We start from the raw sequence: 23,633 nt of genomic DNA, 5'->3' as shown, positions 1-23,633 counted from the left end.
TAGTCAGAACCACAGTGAAGGCCATGCTCGGGCACCTGCTGCTCTTTACTGTTCGGGGGACACAACGTCCGGAGGCCATGCGAAAGCCACAGGGGTGTGCCCTTCCTGCTGGCTCCTGCGCGAGCGTTGGGGCCCTAAGCAGCAGCTCCCACCATCCTCCGCTGCTGCTCCCCGATTCTCCCCTCACTGCAGGGGTCAACTCCTGCCAACGCCCCCAGCCCCAGCATTCATTCAGGTTGCTGTGTGCTGTGACGGCAGCCCCAAGCCCTTGTGCATTTTTAGCCGAACACTCAGACTTGCCGGGCTAAAAATAGCGGCGGGGGTGCAGGCAGGGGCTGCGGGCCTTCCCCATCTGCACGCTCGGCACCGGCTGCCGCTCCAGACCTGGCCGCGCTGCAAAGCCTCCACGTCTGCCCAGGTCCTCTGCTCCGCTCCACTCCTCGGGCCTCCTGTTTGGGGCCGCGGGCTGGGGAAAGGCACAGGGGCTAAGGCGACGGCGGGAGGAGCTTGTCCTTGAGTCTCTCCAGAAGCAGCAGAGCCTTCAGCGCCAGCGCCCTGCAGTCCTCATCCTGGTCCTTCTCGGCCACGTCTGCCAAAGGTAAGAATGGAAATGGAACATGAGGCAGCGTCACGGGCCAGCTGTCTGCTCTTTTCTTTCCTCTGAAGTCTTCCTAAATGAGCCACCTGCCAGGCCGTGGGCATCTGGCACCAGCACCTTCACTAAGGCCCCATCTCAGATGCCGGCAAGGGTGCACCACCACGTCCCTGCGCGTGGGCAACCTCCTTCCCCCTGGGGCTGGGAGCCTGGGCCAGGGGGCCGGGTGACAGGGACACCCTCCACTGTGGGACACGCGGGGCATCCCACCCACCGCAGCAGCAACCTGGGAGAAAACCGGCCCAAAGACAGAGGCAGGATCCTCCCTGGGCCTGGCACTGCTACGAGACACACACAGGTGAGCAAGCGGAGGTCAGGTGAGCAGGTGCACAGCCCTCGCCCTGCCACACCTGACTCGAGTGGGGGCAGGGGTCTGCTCAGGAGCCTGGGAATCCCCCCAAGGCCCTGCAGCTGGGCCGCACGTGGAGAGCAGTGACCTCGCTGCCGGTGGGGGAGGGGCCGCCCAGCCTGGGGCCACGCAGGGCCCACTCTGGCCCAGAGAGTCAAGCTGCAGCAGTGCCACGGTGCTGAGTCACAGAGGCAGGGGACCCAGGAGTGTATGAGCGGCCGCCCACCACCTGATGGGGGTCAGGAGGTGACCCCACCCATGGAAGGGGCCAGGGAGGTGGGCCTCGGGGGGTCTGGAGTCCTGCACTGCCCCACTCAGGGTGGCACTGAATCTCCGGTTGTCCCCACCACGTCAGGGCCCTCACCAAGGCCTCCTAGAGCCTGGCAAGGCACCGGAAGCTCCACCAGTGGGGGTTACCCCAGCACCCTCACATGTGCGAGGGCACCTGGAGCCCTCGGGGGGGTCTGTGCTACGAGCGTCTCGTGCTCAGCCACAGTGCTGCCCTGACACAGCAGACAAGGCTGCACTGGCCAGACCCCTGCATGCCCTGAGCTGAAGTCACTGCTGAGGACCAGGTGCTTCTGTCCCCACAAGCTCCTCCCCCAACTGCTGTGACGCAAGTGCTGAGTTCCTGGGGAAGCAAGAGGCCCCATGGCCGCGAGGCGTGTGGCAGCCCTGCCCCCCACGCTGGGGGCTCCCCACGCTGGGGACTCCCCACACAGCCATGGAGGGAACTGTCGTCCTCGATGCAGCAGGACACTCCTGGCAGGTTGGTGCCAGCTGAGGAGGGAGCTGGGTGGCTTTAAGGGGACGTCACCTGACAGGCCCTCCCTCTTAAAAGGAGGACCCCCCAGCACTGTCCCGCTTCTCAGAGACACAGGCTCTGGCAATAAGATATGTGCACACTCAGCCACCACCCTAAGCACAGGGACGTGGGACAGGGAGCCCGTCCGTGCCATGCTCTGCTGGTCTCCCCCGTCCCCGGCAGCTCCACGGGAAATGCCCGCTCAAACCCGACAAGCTCAGCAGCCCCTCGAGATGAGCAGGGCTGCGCCCCAGCAGGGGCCCACGCCCAGGCGGGGACACGGCTGGGGCAGAGCAGACACCGGCCATCCCCACGGGGAGGATGACCTCACCCCAAGGATCCCACCAGTGTCCCCAGCACAGGTGCCTGCAGCGCAAGTCCCTGCAAAGGAGCCGGCATTGGCCAGGACCATCCTGACACTTGCGGAGTCAGGGTCAGTGAAACCACAGCAGGGGGCACGCGCCAACCTGGGCTTCAAAAGCCAAAGACGACAAAGGGCACCAGGGAGCCAAGCCGACCAAAGGTGCCTGGGAGGGCGGCAGCTCAGGGCTGCGTAGGGGCCCCGCTGGGCCCTGGGTCAGGGCTGAAGCGAAGAACAGTACTGGGGCAGCCAGGCTGGACGTTCTCTCCACGTGGTGTCCTGAGGGGGTCACAGTGGCCTGTCCTTACCCCCAGCTCAAGGACCCGGGGTGAAGAGTCACAACATCTGCAGCTGAGTTTACAATGAACATACATGGCCGGGCATGGTGGAGCCTGCAGTTCCAGCTACTCGAGAGGCTGAGGCAGGAGGATCCCTGCCTCAGGAAGGGAAACTCCCCAGGAGTTTGAGGCTGCTGTGAGCCATGGTGACACCACAGCACTCCAGCCTGCGAGACAGTGAGACTCTGCCTCTGAAAACAAAAACTAAATAAACAAAATAAAAATAAAAATAAAAAGGAATACATTCAGGAGGAGCACAGTGGCCAAACGCTCCATGGGTGAGCCTGGGGGCAGGCGCTGGGTGCCCCTCCACAGTCCTCAGAGCCGGTCGGAAGTTGGGGTTCAGGAAGGAACACAGTGGGGGCACCTGCCCTTGGGTTCCGCTGCAGGGCTCCCAAAGTGGCCGTGACAAGAACCGCCTCCCCTGCCCCCCACACAGAGGCCACCACAAGCCTGTGGGCAGCGGGAGGGATGTGCCCGTGCAGACGGGCCACATGCAGGCACTGTTTGGCGCCGGACGCCCCCGCCTGTCTCACGGACGCAGCCCCCGGGCACACGCACCTGCCAGCCAGGACCTGGCCTCCAGCAGCTCGCCCGGCAGGTCCTCCAGCAGCCGCTGGGCAGGCACGCTGAGCAGGACGGAGGACACGGCAGACAGCAGGCCCCGGCGCACGTAGCTGCCGAGCAAGGAGGCGGGAGAATGAGCTCCTCCGGTCCCCGCCTGCCCCCGCCCGGCCCCCACCCAGCACATTTCCTGTTTGGGAAGCGCCAGGTCCAGCCGCCTGCCAGCTGGCTCGAGGCTCTGTATGGCCTCAGCGATGACACCTATGCGTCCCCGAGACCCACCCTGCCCCAGCCCCTCAGGCCACTCACGCATCAACGTGGAAACGAAGGGCCCACACGAAGTCCAGCAGGGCCTTGCCCATGGGCACAGCCACCTGGGGGCCGGCACAGGAGCGGTAGGCAGGGGTCCTCCGCGCCATCCCCACCCCCAGCAACCGCGCCGTGCAAGGGCGAGGGACGTTCCGCGGCCCTGCGGAGCCTCATGCAGGCGCCGCCCCCTCCCCACACACCTGTCCCCGGGGCCAGGGGAGGCCTCGCGATGCTCAGTGCCTTCAGCTCCCCTCCCAGCTCACCAAGGTATTGACGGCCAGGTACATCATGGCCCCTAAGGTGTGAGTCAGTCTCCCCAGAACCAACTGGTCATCTCCCAACAGGTCGAAGGTCACCAGAGGCCTGCAACACAGAATTGAGCAAATGGTGCAGCGCGGGTACCTCGGGGCGGGCTCCCCACTTCCTGGGCCAGCAAGGGAGACCCTGGGAAGCTCCACAAAGCCTCTTCTGCATTCAGCACCCTGAGCCCACGTGGCACCAAGAGAGCCATGGGAGAAGGTGTTTGCAGATGCCCGGTCACTGCAGGACGGCCTGGCACGGCCCAGCCAAGGCCCCCACCCCCGCCACACTGCCACCCACGGGCCGCACACCCGGACCTGGGGGCCCAGGCCAGGCGAGGACAGCGTCTGCCAGCACGTGCCACACCAGCCCCACCAGCCCCACTGTGCACCAGACATCTGGGAACACACAGTGAGCTCTCACAGAGCTCAAGGCAGAGGGAACTTGGCGGAACATTCTGCATCATTTAAGTTAAGCTTACAAAACACCGTGGTGAAGGTCATGACCCCTGCTCATGCCCCAAACCCCACTGGACCCCACCCTGGGAAACATGTCCACAGGGTATGTCAGGGCTCCTGTTCCCCAAATCCACAGGCCTGTGGAAAACCCACTCACCTGTCGAAGTGCTGAATGAGGGGAAAGAAGAAGGAGCCGGCCACGGAGTTGAAGGCATTGGGACCACCCGTGGGGACCAGCCGGGGAGCGCCCTGCCAACACCACATGGCGGTCATGGAGGTGCACGGCCAGCAGCGAGCAGCCCTCCCACCCACGCAGGACAGGCAAAGCCGCGCAGCCCCCAGGACTCCGGCTCCCTCGGCCCAAACCAGGGATCCCAGCCTCACACACGGACGTTCAGGGCTGGATAACACCCGTGGCGGGGGCTGCCCTGCAAGCTGCGTGACACTGAGCAGCCTCCCTGGCTCCCCCCACCAGCCACAACCAGAAGTCTCCCAACATCCCGAGTGGGGCAAGACCACTCTGGGCCGAGATAGGCCCCGGCGACAGAGCACCCACGGGTCGTCCGCTTCTGAGCTGGATCCGGGACCAGTCTGACTCCGCCGTGCACTGCCACATTCCTCGGTTTGTGCCGTGACCCTCCCTAAGAGGCCACCAGTGCTGGTGCCGCCCGCCCCCTGGAGGAAACTGGGCACACACAGTGCCCGCGAGGCTGACCTTGGAGAACCGCCGGGTCTTGCTTCTGATCCGCTCCTCCACCGCCACCCGCCAGTCGGGAGCCGCGGCGCTGCCAGGCCGGGAGGTGGTCAGGGGCGGCGAGCAGCAGGGGCCAGGACGAGGGTGACCGTCCTGCGGAGCTCTCCCGAGGCGGCCAGGCCGAGACAGCTCCTGGGCAGCCAGGGTCAGGACCTGGAGGGGTGGAGACACCCGCGCAGTCCCGTCGTCGTGGGGACAAATGACACTCCCAAGTTGCCCACCAAGCACGTGCAGCCTCAGTGAATGCAAGTGCTACGAGACAGGGCCCAGGTGGCTGCCCCCAGACACCATGTCCGCCAAGGAAGCCAGACACAAGCCACGTGCACGTGACTCCATTTCCCCGAGACGTCCAGGGTAGGCAAGTCCAAGACAGGACACGGGCTGGGCAGGGCTTCCCTGCGGGGCCGCGGAAACGTTCCAGAGCAGACAGGTGAGTGCACCAAATGCCGCCGAACTGTTCCCTTAAAAATGGCGAGTTCTGGCCGGGCACGGTGGCTCATGCCTGTAATCCTAGCCCTCTGGGAGGCCGGGCAGGTGGATCGCTCAAGGTCAAGAGTTCGAGACCAGCCTGAGCGAGACCCCGTCTCTACTAAAAATAGAAAGAAATTATCTGGCCAACTAAAATATATAGAAAAAATTAGCCGGGCATGGTGGCACATGCCTGTAGTCCCAGCGACTCGGGAAGCTGAGGCAGTAGGATCGCTTGAGCCCAGGAGTTTGAGGTTGCTGTGAGCTAGGCTGATGCCACGGCACTCACTCTAGCCAGGCAACAGAGTGAGACTCTGTCTCAACAAAAAAAAAAAAAAAAAAATGGTGAGTTCTTTCTGATGCTCTCTGGGTCATTTTTGTTTTGTTGTGGCAAAATATCACATTTACCATTTTAACCATTTAAGAATGTACATTTCCATGGTGTCAATGAGTATATTCGTGTTGAGCAACCACCAGCAGCACCGGCCTCCAGAACGCTTCCATCTTCCCACACGGAAGCTCTTCCCGGTCACTCCCCCACCCGCTCCCGCAGCCCCGGCATCCCCCGCCCTGCTGGCTCCACGGCCCTGACACCCTGGACAGTCCACGCAAACGCAGCCCGATGATACGCTGGCCTTTGAGACTGGCTCGAGCACGTGTTCACGGGTTATCTGTGTTGTAGCATGTATCAAAATTTCACGTTTTTTACAGCTGAATCATATCCCACAATTTACCCCAAAATGGTGTTATTTTATGATGTGTGAATTATATCAGTAAAACTATTACTTTAAAAACCAAAAGAACTCAGCTGTCAAGCCCAACTCTGCCACTGCTGAGTGAGACCTGCTGTCACACGCAGCAGGGAGAGGCCTGTCCAAGCCCCTCGGGTCCAGCACCAAGGGGACTCCTGGACAGGGGCCAGGGACACTTACGTCCAGGATGTCCATGCGCTGCCGGAGGCTGTAGTTCAGGGCGTAGAACTGCGAGGTCAGATACTCGGCTACCTGAGTCCACAAAGGAAGCCACTAGGACCCCACAGGCCACTCGGGGCTGCCCTCGGGCACCAGGCAGCGCCTCAAGCGCTCCCCATGCGCCTGCACTGGCCAGGGCACTGGGCTCACCCTCGCTGGGTCCGTGACAGTGACAGCCACCAGGGCTCTCTGGCGCAGCCCCTCAAATCCCTCCACACAGGTCTTCTCCTCCAAGTGCAGCAGCACCTTGGCCAGCTCCACGCTCACCTGCACACAGGGTAGGAATCGGATGCCTGCAGCCCTGGCCACCTGCCACCCCAGCAAAAACAGCAACCACTGAATCCCACACCAGCCAGACACCACCCCCCGGGACCCAAGACGCAGACAGTGCAGGGGCAGCAGCCACCGCCGGCCCTCCCAACCTCCCCGCAGCCCCTGGCCTGCTCACCTCCCGGGTGGCCTCGGGACTCCTGCAGACCAGGCCCTCCAGGGCCCGCAGGGCTGCCTCCCAGCGCTCCGCGTCCTCAGACGTGGTCAGGGCTGCACAGAACCCAGACAGACCTCGGTCCCTCTCAGCGCTGACCCTGAGCCAGGCGCCGGCAGCCACACCTGCTGTCCTGCCGAGGGCTTCCTGGCAGCCCCGAGTGTCAGGACGAGGGCTGTCCAGGGCCGGGGACCGCCCCATGGTGCAGACAGCAAGGCCCACCTGGGCCCACACCCACCTTCCACGCAGTCCCGGACATATGCAGGCGCCTTGCCACTCTTGAGCTCTCTGTCTCCTGACATGTCGTAGGGGACAAACTCATCGTCACTGGGGAAGGAACCAAGTGGACACAGAAGCGCCCACGGCCCATGAGAAGCAGCCCCCAGAGCTGGCTCAGTGCCCCCTCCTTCCTCCCGAAAATGTGCACGTTCACACCCACGTCCCCGCAGCCCTCGGGAGGGGCTGAGGGGCTGAGGAGCGGCAGGGGCAGGAGCTGCGGAACTTATGCGGACCGAAGAGGAAGAGAAGGCAGTGGGCCGGCCACCAGGGCCACAGCGCTGCCCGGCCCAGCATGCAGTGGAGGCCGAGGTGCCCACCCGCAGGGGAGCGGGCAGCCGGGGCTACTGGGTCAGGGAGCCCCGCCCCTACCTGTCCAGCTCCGAGTCGGAGCCCTCCAGCGGTGCCCCTGGGGTCTCTGCGGGGGTCTCTGTAGGGGTCTCTGCAGGGGCTGGAGCCAAGGATGGGCTTCTGGGAAATAGTAAGAACAAACCCTTCCAGGCCCCCTCGAGCACCCGGTCTCAGAACCTGCTTGTCTCTCGGAATCGCTCTCCCCCGTCCCCGCCCTTTGGCTCCTGTCCTGGGCCCTGGACGTTGGATGCCCAGGGCACACGGACGCGGGGCCAGGGGCACGCAGACCCTCACCCCGCCTCCAGGACGCCGTCGCCTGCCGGCCGGGGGGTAACCAAGGCCCGCATCTCCAGGCTCAGCTCGTCCTCTTCATACTGCAGGCGCAGACAACCGGCTCAGTGACAGTCACTACAGGCACCTCCCCAACGGGACAGAGGCACAGCTGGCCCTCGCAGCCCAGCCTCTCCCGGGGCGCAGCTGCGGACAGCCGGTCGCCTTCCAAAAGTAACTTTCCAAGTGTCCACGTGGGCTGAGGGCAGCACAGGTGTGCACAGGTGTGCTGAGGGCCACACGGGCCCCATCTTCTCCTGAAGGAGTGGGGGAGGTGTCCCCCACGGGCTTGGCGGACAGGGGAGGGGACACACCCCAGGCAACTGCTCCCTCCACCCACAGCCTCGCCTGGATCCCTGTCTGGACGAGTCTGTAGACTTGTCCAGGGCATCCGCTCCAGGGGAACAGGCGCTCGGCCCTGACCCGCCTGGCCCCCAGGAGCTGAGGGCCATGCCTGCGACCCCCAAGCCTCGGCCCTCGGCATGGCCAACGCCGAGGCTCCACGAGGCTGGACCCCAGGAAGCTGAGGCGATGTGGGGGCTGGACTGACAGCCTCCTGGGAGACCCGGGCCAGCCACGGAGAGGGTTCATGAAGGGGACAGCCCCGCTCACCTGGAACCTCAGGGGAGGCCCCTCCGTGTGGACGCGGGCGCTGATGGCCTCGGCCACAATCATGCCCAGGCGGCGCACGGCGGGCAGGCTGCTGTCGAGGCGGCACTTCACGCCCACCATCATGCCGGCCAGCAGTTCTGGAAGGACCAGACACACAACCTGAGCACCTCGGGGTGCCTGGGGCCAGGAGCGCCCGAGCCGCCTGCTCACCGTCCCGGCTGTCCCGCAGCTCCGCGTCCCCCAGCTGCGCCAGGCAGATGAGCACGGCCTTGCTGATGTAGCGCTGCTGCGGCAGGGGCGTGTGCCGGACGGCACTGCTGCTGCCCCATGTGTCCAGCAGCTCCTTCAGCACCTGCAGGCAGCACGGCCCAGGACCACGTGGGCTCAGCGCCTGGCTCTCTGCGCCAGCACCAGGCCACCGAGGGCGGCCCCAGCATGGGCAGAGCCGGCCCCTCTCTGCCCTGCCCACCAGGTGGATCCTGCACAGCCCTTCTCCCAGGGACCCCGAGGGGACACAAGGACAGGGGGGACTTACCTGCAGGAGGAGCGGGCGCCGTTGGCTGTCCATGGCTAGGTACCCCAGCAGGCTCTGCAGCTCAGGAGTCTGCAATGAAAGCCACGTCCTGTCTGTCCACTCACCTCCCAGCCCGGGGCTCCCGGAGGCCGAGCCGTCCTGCTGGGGCCCGGGATCGGCAGGGCTGTGGGCCGGCAGCCGGGGGACGTGCGTGCAGGGGCCACCCTCCGCCCTGGCAAGTGGAGACAGGGGAAAGCTGTGCAAAACTAGAGCTCCGGCCGCACAGGGCACACTCTGCTTCTGCATGTCACCTTGGGCACAAAGTTCTCCTGAGAGTTTTCCATTTCATACCAGTTTTCAGACTGGCTGCGTGGAGTGACGCACAGCACTGAGGTCTCCCAGACCCTGGGGGTGGGAGCCCCGCGACACCTGGGCCTGCGCCGCCTCGACTCACGCTAGCCCTCCACGCCACAGCGTGTTTTCCGCCCAGGACAGGCTGCCCTCGACCCGCGTGCGGGTCCTCCGCTCCCATCTGACTTTGCCTTTCTCGTCACTGACGCGGTGCCCACGGGGACGAATCCCTCCTCTCGCCGCAGGACGCGGCCCCATGCTTTCTGCTGCATGTTCAGTTCCGTCCTCTCTGTTGCCGTGGCTCCTCGCTTGCTCCTCGGGTTGCTCCGTTCAGGGACGTGCTGGAAGCTGCTCCGCTGTCCCCTTGCTGCCGCGTCCTCGTCCCGACAGCCCCACCCCCCAGGACTGAGACCCCCAAAGTCCACTCTGGCACCTGCACGTCTTCCTTGTGGCCTGGTCCCCTGGTTTGTCTCATGCTCCAGGGGCTTGGAAGGCTGTGAGCTCAGTGGGGTTCAGGGGCCTCGAATCCTCGGCAGGACAGCCCGGGCTGTTCTCCCCTCAGGGGCTGGCTGGGGCATCTCTCGTCACCCCCACCCACCCCGAGCATGGCTGGGCTGCATAAAGCTCGATGCCCACTGTGCTGTGCCCCGGGATGCACAGGGCTCCGCAGGCAGCAGCCCCACCACGCTGCAGGCAGGTGCGAGTGAGTGAGGGTCAGCTCTGCCCTGGCCCCCTTGGCCTCCCACACGGCAGCCAGACCGAGACTCTGTGACACAGCTGGCTGTTGTCACCTCTGCTCCAACCCTCCAGCTGCCCCGTCACACCATGAAGGTGCCACAAGGCTCTGGATCTGGCTGCCCTGGCCTGTCCGTCCTCCCCAGCACCAGCTCAGGCCGCATGGCCCATCCTGCTCGGAGGCTGCCGCCCAGGCCCTGTCTCTGGGGGCCACACCCTGTGGCCTCAGGTGTCTCATCACCAAGTCTTCACAAGCCCCGTGGCACTCGTCCGCCTGGGCCCCGAGCACCTGCGTCACACCATGGCGTGCACGTGCGGCATCTTCCTCCCTCCCTGTGGTGTCAACCCCACGACGAGGCCTGTGGCTCTTCTGCCCCCAGTGGGATGTTCAGCAACTAAGAAAGAACTCGGCACGAGGTGGGCACCGGCAAGTACTGCCAAGTGAGAAGACAAGTGAGTCCCAGGCCGCAGTGCGCCCACCTGTCCTGCCCTGCACCACAGCCTGAGACGCCCACCGCACCCTGACAGCCAGCCAGCCCCCGGGTCGGAGCCTGGCACCAGAACACAGGGACAGCAGCAGTCACGTGCCTGGGTCCGGACCTATCAACCTGGGCACAGAGCACAGCTGGTGAGGGCGGCTTCTGGGGGTTGGGAGGGTTAGGGGATGTGTGATGCACTGGCCCAGACCCAGCACCGCGGGGCCACCAACGGGCAGGACGGACCCACGGCTGCGTTGACTCCTGCAGGCTGCTGAATCATGGCGACACGTCCCGGGCCACAGGCACTGCTCTGAGCGCACTTTTGTAGCCACTCTGTGACCTGGGGCAGCCCCGCCACACCCTTGCCTGCGTTCTCACCGTGAGTCGGTACTGCAGGAACAGAAGCTTCCGGGTCATCACAAACTGGGCTTTCTTATTCTTCACCACCAGGTTCCCCAGCAGCCGAGACAGGACTTCAGGCCTACGAGGTGGAGTCCGGAGGGGCCACAGTCACAAGCCACGGCAGGGGCAGGCGGAGGGGAGGGGAAGGCACGAACCCAGATGTGCAGAGCCAGGATGGACACTGGGCCCTGCCACTTGCTGGCCGTGAGCCTTGGGGCCAGTCCTCGGACATCTCGGTGGGCCTTAACCCTTCCTCCTCCAGAGCCTAAATGCAGCAACCCCGAGAGGCTGGACCCCAGCTGTGAGGGGTCAGCGCAGACGGCATCCTGGCCCGGCTCTGACCAAGTCCAAGGTGAACTCAACCTTTTCTGTGAAGGGCGGGAGAATAAACGTTCTAGGTTTATAGGCCACACAGTTTCTGCAGCAATCGCTCACTCCTGCCGGTGTAGCCAAAAGCAGCCAGAGCACAGCCATGTGCCAGCGGAACTGTACTCACAGCCTGAGCAAGAGCGAGACCCCATCTCTACTAGAAATAGAAAAAACTAGCCCAGGCATGGTGGCACATGCTTGTAGTCCCAGCTACTCGGGAGACTGAGGCAGGACGATCACTTGAGCCCAGGAGTTTGAGCTGTGGTGATGCCACTGCACTCGCACTCTAGCCTGGGTGACAGAAAAAGACCCTGTCTCAAAATAAAATAAAATAAACAAGAAAGAAATCACACATGTGGTCCCTACCAGTTCGACAGCCATCCTGAAGCAGCAAGTTCGGGGGGACTGGCCACCAGGCATGGGGGGGCCATCACACCCTGGGGCACCAACACGGGGTACTGGCTGCATCCGGGCGCCCAGGAAAAGTAGCACAAAGGCACGGCAGCCGCAGGAGAGTCTGGCCCACCCCCCAGAGGGACCGTTGGCAGCGGGAAGAGCGCCGGGCTGCTTACCCTGGAGCGGCCTCCACGAACCCTGTCAGCACGGCCTCCATGGCCCGGTCCGGCACTTGTTCCACCAGGCGCCAGGAGACCCGCTGCCAGAGGCAGCTGCCCTCGGTGAGCGCGGTCAGCCCAGGCACCAGCACGCCCAGAGTCTCCTCTGAGGGGCACACGGAGGCCTGAGCCTCAGGAGTGGCACCTGCCCCGGGCACCCAGGGTGCGTCCAGGGAGCCCCACTGGCTCCCCAGTTGGCACAGCCCAGCCCCCGACCCGAGGGGCCCAGGACAGCTCCCGCCACCGACCCAGCGAGGGGCCCGTGGGGGATCCGGGCCGGGGGGATTCTCGACCGTCCACACGATGGCCGATGGGATGGTCGGGGTGGGGACAGGGCGGAAAGTGCTCCTCTACTCACGCCGTCTCCCGCGGACACAGACTTTCCCCAGGACTTGAGACACAAAGGAGACGGAGCAGTCCAAGCCACCTGGGACAGAAAGGAGGACCCCCTTTTACAGGCAACAACGTAACACGACAGCTGAGCAAGTGCAGACGGACAGGCAGCCACACTGCGCAGTTCAGTCCAATTCCAACCGCTGTCTGCGTGTTAACAGGACTGAGTTTAACTGGAAGAGCCATCTGTGACGGTTTAAAACACACTACACGTATTAGGTCACTTAATGGTCACGCTGATCCTACAAAGTCAGGATGAGGATAACGTCGCCAAGGAGGAAAAGGAGGACTGAGGGGACCTGGCTGTGGTCGGTCAGCCACGTGGGGTGGGCCTGGGAGTACAGAGCGCCACCCGCAGGGAAGGGACACACGCCCACATCCGTGAAGTGAGCCTTGCGGGAACATGGGGAGCAAGGGGAGGGGCAGGGCCGCTGAGGCTGATGGGTGGACAGCCACGGAGCCACGCGTGGGGGCGCAGCACGGGCGACCAGGGAGGGGTGCGTAGTCAGGCGAGATGAACCCAAGGCGACCACTGCGGGTGTGAGGGAGACACGCTGCACGTATATTCTAGGCGGATCCCAAAGCTCCTTAAGGCACCAGCCAGCGCACAGCAGCAGCTCCGGGCCAGAGCTACAGTCCGGAAAGAGGGAGGGAGCTCGGGAGATCACTGCAAGCGACCAGATGGCTTGGGCAGGTGGGGGCCATGCAGGACTCGAGGGCCCTCCCGGGAGCTGGGCCTGAGCACTGGGAGGACTTGGTGAGACCACAGTGGGAGTGGCCCGTGGAGCAGGCTTGGGGACAGCCAGGCCAGGGCCACACGAGCTGGCCCTGAGGTGTCTGTCAGCCTGTGCAGAGCTGGAGGAAGGCACAGAGGAGGAGCCGCCCTGCCGTTCAGAGCGAATGACCTCCCTGCGGACGCCCAGTGAGGGGCAGGGGGTGGCAAACCCTGTCCTGATGACTTCACCAAATGTCCCCAAGAACCGAAGGAATCAAGGGTCAGCCCCACCTCCCAACATCAAAAGCCAGGAAGGATAAAACTTCAGCACGTGGTCACTGCTATCTAAGACAAGGGACGTCACCTGACCTCGCAGCACCACCCAGAGACTGCAAAGACCCTGGAGACCGTAAGACACCAGAGAGGGAAGGGGGGGATGACAGCCCAAGAAGATGTGTTGGAAAAAGGACACTGAGGCAGGGCCTTACCTCGGAGAGAGTCCACGACGGCCTGCAGCACGCGGACAGCCTCCTTGCCAAGCAGAGGGAAGTAGTTCTGCGGCAGGAACTCGGCCAGGCTCCCCCGCTGCAGACGGTTGCCCAGGCGATCGGGCAGGCCCACCACCCCGCTGAGCAGCGTCTCACGGAGCAGGGGGAAGCCGGGCAATGTCTGCTGCCGACACTGTGCCTCCATCAGAGCTGCCATCCTGCCCACCCTCAGGAACTCGGCCAGCAGCTGTGCCATCCTCATCAGACAGAAGCTGGGGATGAGCACACGGGAGTGTTGGGCGGAGCCCTCGAAGCCCCTCCCTCGTCGGCACCCTGTAGCCACAAGGACTCCCAGCAGCCCATTAAACAAGCAGTCCCGCCAACTGAATTAGCGTTTATGTTCGAGCTCGTTAGTTAAAAGAAAAACCCTTTCTCATAAGCTTTGGTTCTGGTTACAAACTAAACAAGAAAGTGCCTTTTAATTCCACTCCTAAACCATCTCAATCACCAGTGGGGTGTGAGAGCTGGCCACAGCCACACGGCTCCCCAGCTGGAGCCACACTGGAGGCTCCGCTGCCCCCTGCTCCACGCCTGTAGCTCAGCGCTTGCTGTTTCTCCCTGCAACCTCTAAAACCCAGCTCCTCAGAAACACGGCATCCTGGCAAGGACCGCAGTGCCCTGATCTTGCATCTGGGAGCCACCTGGAGCCAGGAGTCCACATCAGACACCTGTCGGCTACGCTGTGCTTCCCTGAAACCTGGAGTGTCCCGAGGAGCCCTGAGAGTTTCCCGCAGGGCCCGGGTGCCCCACTGCAGGGCTGGGAACCAGAGTGGCAGAAAGGGCCCCAGGAAGACGGCACATGCCAACCGCCTGCCCAGCTCACTGGGGCCCCTGGGATGTGAACACTCCCACTCCTGTCCTTCCCTGACTCGGCAGGACAGAGGACACAGCGTGCGACAGGGGGACTGCAAGGTCCTTCCCACTGCAGAGGAGAGGGTCACAAACCGCTTTTACATTCGAGCATTCAGCTGTTTACTGTCAACCCCAGCACCTTTTAGGATGCTGAACCCATGGAATTTAGAGAACCTGTTGGCTCACAGTCCTACGGGCCTTTCTTATGCTTCCGAGGTCACAAACAACCCGTGCTCAGCCCAGCACCACTCACCCTGCAGTGCCCTCAATGGACTCCATCAGCACCAGGAAGGCTTGGTCAGCGGGGCCCTCCAGGAAGAAGCTGGCCCACAGCTCCTCCAGCCGGCCGTCGGGCAACAGCTCCAGCCAGCCCGGGCTCAGCACGCCCGCCAGACATCTGAGAACCGCGGAGAAGTGCACTGTGGCAAATTCCTCCTTCTCCCTGGGGAGGGCCGGGCTCTCCGTGTCACCGAGATACCGCTTCAGGGACCCCAGGGTGGAAAAGATGTGACCACCATCCTCAGATGACGAAAGGGTGTGCACGGCCTCCTGGACAGCGAGCCGGACCTCGGAGCGGGCAGGGTCCATCCCGCAGCACAGGCCTGCATGCACGGGAGAGCGCGCGTGAGAAGGCCCAGAAGCTTTGCCATTAACGCGACTCAGTCCAGGGGTCACGGAGCATTTCTTCACACGCCCTCAGGACCCCACCTCCGGCCGCACAGGGAGCTCCCTGGGGACCCGGCCCTGTCCTCAGCTGCTCCCTGCCCTTCTCCTTGCCTGCAGCGTCTGACACCTTCCACCAACCGTCGGCTCCTGGGCGCGCGCCCCCGGGGACAAGTGAGAGTTGTCACAACCGGGGGTGCCACTGGCCAGCGTCACCGGCAAAAACCTCGGAACCGATGTCAGCAGCGCCCACGTGGGAACCCGGTCTAGCGTCACCGGCCAGCGCCAGCCCGGAGCGGTGACCTGCGACCCGGGCCGCTCGCGGGGAACGCGGGTTCCGGAGCCCCGAGACCCGACCCGACCCGGACCAAGCCGGCCCGGCTCCCGAGGGGCCGCGCGCTCTCAGGCCCCGCTCGCCGCCGGTTCGCCACGGCCGCCGCGGCCCCGGACCCAGTTCTGTGGGGGCCCAGCGGGCGGCCCGAGCACGAGCTCCGGGAGCGGGCGCAGCCGCCTCGGGCCTTCCGGAGCCTCCGGGGCCGGTTCCCGCCACCGCTCGCCGCTAACCTGCCGAGCACGCGCCGAGGCGGCTGCGCCTGCGCCGGAGGGCGGGCCGGGGTCAGACGGGGCGGGGCGGGGTCAGACGAGGCAGGGGGCGGGGTCAGACGAGGCAGGGGGCGGGGCGGGGGCGGGGCCTTCCCGCCCCACGTGGTGCGGGCCGTTCACGCGGCGCCCGCCGGGCTCGGCCTCCGCGGAGTGACGTCAGTCGCCCCGCCCTCGGCGTCAAGGAGGCGGGGCCAGGCAGTGAGAGCTGCGTGCGACACGCCCCCGCCAGGTGCCTGGCGCTGTGGACCTGAGCTGAAATTGAACAAAATTGTAAACCAGGCCAGGCGGGGTGGCTCACGCCTGTCGTCCCAGCGCTCTGGGAGGCCGAGGCGGGAGGATCGCTTGAGGTCAAGAGTTTGAGACCAGCCTGAGCAAGAGTGAGACCCCGTCTCTACTAAAAATAGAAAAATTAGCGGGGCTCGGTAGCGTGCACCTGTAGTCCCAGCTACCGGGGGGGGGGGGAGATTGAGGCAGAGGATGGCTTGAGCCCAGGAGTTGGAGGCTGCAGTGAGCTATGATGCACGCCACTGCACTCCAGCCCTGATGACAGAGCAAGACCCTGTCTCAAAAAAAATAAAATGAGAGGCGGAGTGCAGTGGGGGTGTTATTTTAGGTAAGGTGAGGCCTCTGAAAACGAGACATTTGAGCAGAGCCCTAAACGTGGTGAATACCTAAGAGTATACCCAGTGGCCGCGGAAACCTGCAGTGCACATGCCTGAGGCCACAAGTGTGGCCAGGGAGGTGGAGCTGGGGGGAGACAGGCGGCCACAGCCCTGGAAGGCCCAGCTGGGACTGCGGATTCTGCAGTGTGGTAGGCAGCTCCCGGAGGGGTTGAGGAATGGTGTCAGGATCTAACCTTCCCTAGCGGTCCACGCTGGGCGCAGTCAGGAGAACAGACAGTGGGGCAGCCTCAGCACAGTGAGCCCAGCTGGGCAGACGGAAGGACGGGCTCAGGAAAGAGTAAGACTGTTGAGAAGCCACTAAACTCGGCGTGTTTCTTTGGAGGCAGAACTGATGGATTGGGTGCAGGGTGTGAGGACGGGAGGACAAGACCTTCCTGGGACTCTGCAGGCGTCCCCCTATCCCGGGAACTGTCCCCAGTCCACCGCTAGGCTACAGCCCTCCCCAGCCCCCACGGCAACTCCATTCCTCCTTTACCTGCTATTGCCCTGAAGCCCGACATCTGGTACAGGGAAGATCACTTCTCAAGCTTTTGTGTGTCTGGAAGTGTCCTTGTTCTCGCTCCGGATTGACTCACACAGGAGCCAGACGCACAACTGTAAACGGAAACGGCAAGGTTTGTTCCCCAGTCTTTGGCACCCAGCACTGCTGCTGAGAGGCAGCTCTGGGGAAAGTCTGAATCCCGCCCACATGACCAGGCTTTTCTCTGGGTGCTTTTAGCATCTTCCCGTGTCTGTGGTGTTCTGACGTGACAAGATGAGGCTTGGGCCCATGCCATCTCGGGACTGGTGGATGCCCTTGTAGGGGACACCTCATGATTATCTTAACGCCACAGACTGGGTGGCTTAAAACAACAGAAATTTACCCTATCACAGTTCTGGAGGCCCGAGGTCTGAGAGCAAGTGTCACACTCCCTCTGGGGCTCGAGGGAAGTGTCCTACTTTGTCTCTTCCAGTTTCTGGGGGCTCCAGGTGTTCCTCGTGGGTGGCAGCATCACTCCAGACTCTACCTCTGTCTCCACACGGCCTTCTCCTTCTGTCTCCCCCTCCGTCTCTTGTAAGACACTTGTCATTGGCTTTAGGGCCCACCTGGATAATCCAGGATGACCTCGTCTCAAAATCTTCAATTGCACCAGCAAAGGCCCTTTTTCCAGGTAAGACCCTTTTATCACAGAACCCAGGTTAGGATTTAGACAGATCTTTTTGGGAGGCATCATTCAACCTGCTACAAAACTGTGCCCAAAAATGAATAAATTAAGGTGGCTCCCAATCACATTTCCATTGCCTTGTGGGGGTGGGGAGGGAGAGAGCACATGCCTGGCTCTGTTGACCTCCCAGCCCCAGTCGGGTCCCCTGTCCTGCTCCAGCTTCTGGGGACCATGAATCCATGTGCTCCTGTTAAAGCCATAACCTCCTCTCTGCCTCTGAGCCAACCAGACGAGGGCTTGAACCCTGTGGAACAATTCTCCAAAGGTAATGTTTGCGTGTTTTAAACTTGTCTCCTTGGGAACCTCCAGTTCTCAGAGCCTGTGGCTTGAAGGCAGATGCTTTTCATCGAGGTGGCAGGAAGCACCTGACATCCAGCCAGGGCCCAAGAAGGAAAATCGCTCAGCCGGAGAGCTGGGAGAGCTGGGAGAGGCGTAGGATGAGACGATGCCTGAGGCTGACGCCACCTTCCCCTGCGTTCAGGCGGGAGACAGCAGGAGCCTCGTCCTCCCTCAGGATGGGTTGCTCTGGGAGGAAGACCCTGTCTTTCTTCCTTATTTTTGTGCCTGTTTATCTACATGGGGCTTCACTGCAGGAAGCCGGCCCAACAGGGCCAAGGAAACCATTTTTTGAGAGGCTGCGTAGACTAGAAGAGCAGGCAAGTATACCCAGGCCTTGGGGCGGTTGGTATTTTAAACTGGCAACAGACGAAGGACAGATGTTGCAAAAACAGCAGTAAATGGCAGAGCATGGTGCAAACAAACGTGGCGTTTGCGGTTCTTTGTGTCAGCTCCCGCATTGTCACCCATTTCTAACCATAGTTGGAAACCAGGGAAGAAGTTTGCTGGGCTGTGCTCTGGGAACAAGCCAGGTGGCGTGTGAGGGTTGAGTGGGGCCAGAAGGCCGGACGGGATCTGCAGGGCCAGAGGGGCACAGCTGGGGGGCTGGGGGACTGGGGGTGCTGGGGCCGAGGGGCCAGGCAGCATCGTTGGGCACGGGAGCTGTGAGGTCACCAGCTGCCTCAAAGCAGAGGACACGGGCACCCCCGAGACTCCTGCGTGGGGTCCACAGACAGTCCCCGAGTGCCCTGCGTGTCAGGCCTGCACCAAGTGCTTCCTGTCTCAGCCAAATCGGGCACTCACGGGGCCTCCCCTGCCACCCTCCACGCACAGGCAGGACCTGGTCACAGCGGTGAAGTGACCGGCTGGTGTTTATCCAGAGCGGCATGGGGTGGACAGAAGGCCAGTCTGTGGCCCTGGAGTCCCCACCCACACAGTGCGGCTGTGGCCCTGGGGTGGCTCACCAGCCCCTCTGTGCTCGGCCTCAGTGGGCCCGGCCATAGAACTCCCGCCTGTCTCACAGAATGGCGGTTGATGCCTGCGAGGTCCCGACCTTGACCCGGGCCCGGGGGAGGTGCTGCAACAGTGTGAGCAGGAAAGTCTCCTTCCCACCCCCGCCCCGCCCTGGCCCACGCCCCATAATCCCTCTGTGTCCTCTTCACAGTTTCGGAGATTCCAGGAGGTGACCTTAACACACCTGCGGGGCATTGCCAGCAACTACAACGTTTCCTATAACGTTGACGTCCGGTTCCGGAGCCTGGCAGAAGAGAGCCAGGCCGTGGCCGTGGCGGTCAACCAGTCGCAGGCCGCCGTGCAGGGGGACCTGGCCCAGCTCAGGGCCTGGGTGAGGAAGATTGAGCGCAGGAGCCGGAAGGCGGACTCGAGGCTGCAGGCCTTGGACCTCGCCCTGAGCAGGAAGAGCGAGCTGCGGGCCCCGGAGAGGAAGGTGCAGAAGGATGCGGCCTCGGGACTGGCCCGGGACGTGCAGGCCCTGCGGGACACGCTGGCTGGCCTCTCGCACCTTGTCCACAGCCAGGGGGCCAGGCTGGCTGCTCTCGAGGGGCGGCTGCCCGTGGCCAACCTTGGCCCCGCAGCCCCAGGGCCTGTCCCAGCCCCAAGCCCGGTGCAGCCCGAGCGGCCCGGCCCGAGCTCCCTGAAGCTGCAGCGGGGCAGGCAGGCGCTCAGAGCTGCCCCGGAGCACAGGAGTGCCGCCCAGGACTCTGCTGCACATCCCCAGGGGACACGGGGGCCCCCAGCCTCAGGCAGCCACCAGGCACCTGATGGGGCTGCTGCAGCCCCGAGGGACCCTCCTCGGCCTGTGCAGACCCCCCAGAGGCCAGGAGAGAGTAAGTACCACGGCCCGCCCTGCCCCCATGGCTGTGCAGGCTGCCCCCAGCTCCCCCGAAAAGGCTTCTCCCAAGGGCTGTGCGGGGAGGACCCCAGCATCACCCTCCACACACCGTGCCCCAGAAGTAAGGGACCGGCCCAACCCTGTCAGTTGTCCAGGTGGCAGCACGTGTGCAGGTCCCAGGTACCTTCCGTGACAAAAGGGACTCTACAGAGATGATTTGTTAGGGGCTTTGAGAGGGGAGCCCGTCCTGGGTGGGGACCCCAGTGTATAGCATCCTCACGAGAGGTGGGGGGTTCTCACGAGAGGTGGGGGGTCCTCACGACAGGTCGGGGGGCCTCACGAGAGTGGGGGGGTCCTCACGAGAGGTCGGGGGTCCTCACAAGAGGTGGGGGGGTCCTCACGAGAGGTGGGCAGGAGCGACAGGCAGAGAAGCGACGCAAGGGCGGGAGCAGAGGTTGGAGGGAGGCCGGGAAGGGTGGGCACTGAGGAGTGTGGGCAGCTGGAGACGCTGCAGGGGGAGCCGGCTCCTCCCCTGGAGACTCTGGCAGGAACCGACACCTTGATTTGAGGCCCATGAGACCCAAGTTGGACCTCTGACCTCCAGAAATGTAAAATAATAAACCTGTGCTGTTGTAAGTCACTAAATTTGTGACTATTTTTTTTTTTTTTTGAGACAGAGTCTCACTCTGTTGCCCGGGCTACAGTGCTGTGGTGTCAGCCTAGCTCACAGCAACCTCCAGCTCCTGGGCTCAAGCGATCCTCCTGCCTCAGCCTCCCGAGTAGCTGGGACTACAGGCATGCGCCACCATGCCCGGCTAATTTTTTCTATATATTTTTAGTTGTCCAAATAATTTCTTTCTATTTTTTAGTAGAGACGGGGTCTCACTCTTGCTCAGGCTGGTCTTGGACTCCTGATCTCGAGCTATCCTCCTGCCTCGGCCTCCCAGAATGCTAGGATTACAGGCGTGAGCCACCGCGCCTGGCCTTGTGACTGTTTTTTTACAGCAGCACCAGGAAACATGCACAGGCCTGGCAGGGAGGAGCATTGGCTCAGCTTTGTGGGCCGACAGCTCAGGTCCCCGTGGGGACTCAGTCACCCCCTGGGAGGGCCTCAGCCTTCCCACCTGTGAAACGAGGTGATCAATCTCCAGGTTCAATCAAGGGACGCTGCAAGGAGCCCTCCGCAGGGCCGGCCAGGGGCAAGGCTCACCACGGGGTGGCTGCTGGGAGCCCAGGTGCGCCCGCTGGGGTGAGGGGCAGCACATGCCACACGGCCTTGCGGTGCCGCTGACCCCCGCCCTCTGTTCCTAGGGTGCAGCAGAGGCCCCGCGCTCGTGTTCCCCAACGCCTCCACTGAGAACGTGGTCTCCCTCAGCCCTGGCTTCCTCACGGCCCTACGAGCCCTCTCCTTCTGCAGCTGGGTCCGAACAGCCTCCGGCCACCTGGGCACCCTCCTCTCCTACGCCACGGAAGACAATGACAACAAGCTGGTGCTGCACGGCCGAGACTCCCTCGTGCCGGGCTCCATCCACTTTGTGATCGGAGACCCGGCCTTCAGGGAGCTGCCCCTGCAGCTGCTGCTGGACGGCCAGTGGCACCACGTCTGTGTCATCTGGACTTCCATCCAGGGCAGGTACTGGCTCCATGTGGACCGCAGGCTAGTGGCCACCGGCTCCCACTTCAGGGAGGGCTATGAGATCCCCGCGGGAGGGTCCCTTGTGCTGGGCCAGGAGCAGGACAGTGTGGGGGGCGGATTCGACAGCTCTGAGGCCTTCGTGGGGAGCATGTCTGGCGTGGCCATCTGGGACCGGGTGCTGGTCCCCGGGGAAGTCACAAACCTTGCCACTGGGAGAGAGCTCCCGACAGGCGCCATCCTGACACTGGCCAATGCCACACGGCTAGGCGGATTCGTGCGGAGGGCCAACTGCACCTGCCTGGAGCTCTGTCCGTGAGGCCGCGCCAGCAGGGGCTGCGCCAGGGAGGGGATGGTGCTCCCACCCGCACTTGCCCTCCCCAGGACGAGCAGTTTCCGCAAAGACCCCCGCCGCCCGCCGTGGCTGTGCACACCTGCGCCCTAACATGGGAGCAGGGAGGTGGACAAGGAAATAGCGAGCTGGAGACAGGCCCGGAGTCACCTTTGGGCCACAAGGCAGCATCCTTCCTGCCGCTCCTTCAGAGCATCTGCCGCCTCGTCCTGTGTGGCATGATGGCATTTCAACACCGCCTGACCCAGCCAGACAGAGTGCCGGGCTCCAATGGGCCTCTCCTCTGAGCATGTTTGCAGCTCCTAAAGTCTAGTTGATTGAAGGCTAGTTCCTCGGGACCGTCCGTTTTCCTTGAAACTGCATAGGTGGCATTCGAACCATCACTGCCTTTCTCAAGGTGATCATTGTTCCAACGGCTCTTGTGAAAAAGGCTGACAGTTTGTTTCCTGGCCCTGTGAACTACAGCACACTGCCCCATCCTACCCCTCACCTCCCCGGGAGCTCTGGGGGCCCCAAAGTCAACTGGCCCAGTCCTGTCCTGTTGTCCTGTGGTGGCTGGGGAGGCCACAGGGGCGGAGGGTCCACGCAGGGGCAAGTGGTTCAAAAGAAACATTGGAGATGGACTGGCAGTGCTTCCAAAACAACTGCATTGAGGTACAAATTATGAGCCATAAAATTCATGCATCTTAAGTGTGTGGTTCAAAGATTTGTAGCGAATTTACTGAGTTGTGCAGCCACCAGCATAATCTTGCTTTAGAACATTTCTGTCGCCACCCCCAAAACTTGTGCTGCTGGCGCTCACACCTGTCCCACCCACCTCCTCTCACCCCTGGCAGCCAGGGACCTGCTGTGTCTGGATGTGCCCGCTCTGGACACGCCCACACACGGAGTCACACAGTACGCGGCTCTCGTGGCCGACTCCTGCCCAGCAGCATGTTTGCCTTTTAACGGCTGAGTAACACTCCACGGTATGGACAGACCGTGTTTTGTTTAGACATTTATCTGCTACGGACATCTGGATTATTTCCAGTTTGGGTTACTGTGAATAAAGCTTCTAGAGCATTCTCACACCGGTCTCTGTGTGGGTGGACTCCTAGGAATGGAGCTGCCGGCTGGACGGTAGATTCATGTCTAGACTTTCAAAGAAACTGCCAACCTGTTTGCCAAAGCTGCTGCGTCAAGCTCACGTGCCCACCAGCAACATATGAAGGTTCCCATTTCTCAGTATCCTCACCAATACTTGGTATCATTTGTCTTTTTAACAACCTTTTTTTTTTAGAATTCCAAATTGTGGCAGGTTAAAAAAGAGCACGCATTCATAATCAGAACAGACATGTTTTACTTTATTTAAGTTTCTGTGTGATGTGAGTTAATCCTGTAAGGTTGGGGATTCCCAAAGACGACCCAAAGGCAAGATCCCAAGAATCAGAAGGTCACCTGGTGCCGATGGGAGAAAAGGGGGCGGGGAGAGGCCAGAACTGCTGAGTTGGGACTGGTCCTGGCTCTCGGATTCCTCATGTTCCAACCCTCCCCCCTCCCCATTTTAAAAGTGAGGAAGCTGAGTAGAGAAGCCCCATGTCCCGCACTAGCAGCCCCCCGAGGGGCCCGAGACCCCCTGCCGCACGCGTAGGTGGTTTCAGCTCTACAAGGGCCTGGCCACCCCTCACCCGCGGCCCTGCCCAGCTGCTCGGGTGGGGAAGGTGCCAGACTTAGTCCTCTGAGTCTCTCAGCAGCGTCTCTGCAGAGCCGTCTGTGGGCCCCGGCAACTGCAGGCCCCCCCAGCACCACCTGTGCGTGAGTCAATGTCGGAGACAGTATTTTAGAACTGGAAACCCACGGGGGTCCCCACGTGACGGCTCCCTGAGTCACTAGCTGCTGCTTCCCCACGACATGTCTCACTCTATGGAGAGCCTCCCTTCCCAAACGCCCTTTCTTGCCCAGTCTCCTCT

The 23,633-nt window shown here is 62.8% G+C and overlaps 2 protein-coding genes across 4 annotated transcripts; one reads left to right on the top strand and one right to left on the bottom strand.

Moving 5' to 3' along the window:
* Positions 1–27: 27 nt before the first annotated feature.
* Positions 28–15,582, bottom strand: TELO2 (telomere maintenance 2). 3 transcript variants are annotated; one of them, XM_045541094.1, is made up of 21 exons: positions 15,135–15,580; positions 14,611–14,959; positions 13,446–13,723; positions 12,208–12,276; positions 11,808–11,955; positions 10,843–10,945; positions 8,921–8,989; positions 8,596–8,737; positions 8,386–8,522; positions 7,738–7,817; positions 7,465–7,563; positions 7,055–7,143; positions 6,781–6,872; positions 6,483–6,599; positions 6,294–6,365; positions 4,855–5,046; positions 4,297–4,388; positions 3,645–3,744; positions 3,382–3,446; positions 3,070–3,185; positions 28–589 (listed from the first exon to the last, which is right to left on the bottom strand). In XM_045541094.1, exons 2-21 carry the CDS (start codon positions 14,943–14,945, stop codon positions 486–488), a joined length of 2,499 nt encoding a protein of 832 aa, XP_045397050.1. In that variant the 5' UTR covers positions 14,946–14,959; positions 15,135–15,580; the 3' UTR covers positions 28–485. The 3 variants fall into 3 exon arrangements, with proteins under 3 accessions (XP_045397050.1, XP_045397051.1, XP_045397052.1); XM_045541095.1 differs by lacking the exon at positions 15,135–15,580 and adding an exon at positions 15,066–15,077; XM_045541096.1 differs by lacking the exon at positions 3,382–3,446 and having other exon boundaries at positions 472–589; positions 15,135–15,582.
* Positions 15,583–16,608: 1,026 nt separating this feature from the next.
* Positions 16,609–22,746, top strand: PTX4 (pentraxin 4). The gene is made up of 4 exons (XM_045541087.1): positions 16,609–17,457; positions 17,821–18,167; positions 19,013–19,694; positions 21,011–22,746. Exons 2-4 carry the CDS (start codon positions 17,949–17,951, stop codon positions 21,649–21,651), a joined length of 1,542 nt encoding a protein of 513 aa, XP_045397043.1. The 5' UTR covers positions 16,609–17,457; positions 17,821–17,948; the 3' UTR covers positions 21,652–22,746.
* The last annotated feature ends 887 nt before the right edge of the window (positions 22,747–23,633 follow it).

This window comes from Lemur catta, chromosome 2, assembly GCF_020740605.2.
Source record: "Lemur catta isolate mLemCat1 chromosome 2, mLemCat1.pri, whole genome shotgun sequence".
NCBI classification, from domain to species: Eukaryota; Metazoa; Chordata; class Mammalia; order Primates; family Lemuridae; genus Lemur; species Lemur catta.
This window is presented reverse-complemented; position numbering and strand designations above follow the sequence as displayed.

Bases quoted from the DNA above. Each gene is read 5' to 3' on its own strand.
- TELO2 (XM_045541094.1), bottom strand. From the start codon at position 14,945: ATGGACCCTGCCCGCTCCGAGGTCCGGCTCGCTGTCCAGGAGGCCGTG. The intron at 8,990-10,842 runs GTGAGAACGCAG...CTTTCATTGCAG, and splicing joins TCCTGCAGTACCGACTCACG to ACTCCTGAGCTGCAGAGCCT. The intron at 8,738-8,920 runs GTAAGTCCCCCC...TGCTGCCTGCAG, and splicing joins GGCGCCCGCTCCTCCTGCAG to GTGCTGAAGGAGCTGCTGGA.
- PTX4 (XM_045541087.1), top strand. From the start codon at position 17,949: ATGAGACGATGCCTGAGGCTGACGCCACCTTCCCCTGCGTTCAGGCGG. The intron at 18,168-19,012 runs GCAAGTATACCC...TCCTCTTCACAG, and splicing joins TGCGTAGACTAGAAGAGCAG to TTTCGGAGATTCCAGGAGGT. The intron at 19,695-21,010 runs GTAAGTACCACG...CTCTGTTCCTAG, and splicing joins CCCCCAGAGGCCAGGAGAGA to GGTGCAGCAGAGGCCCCGCG.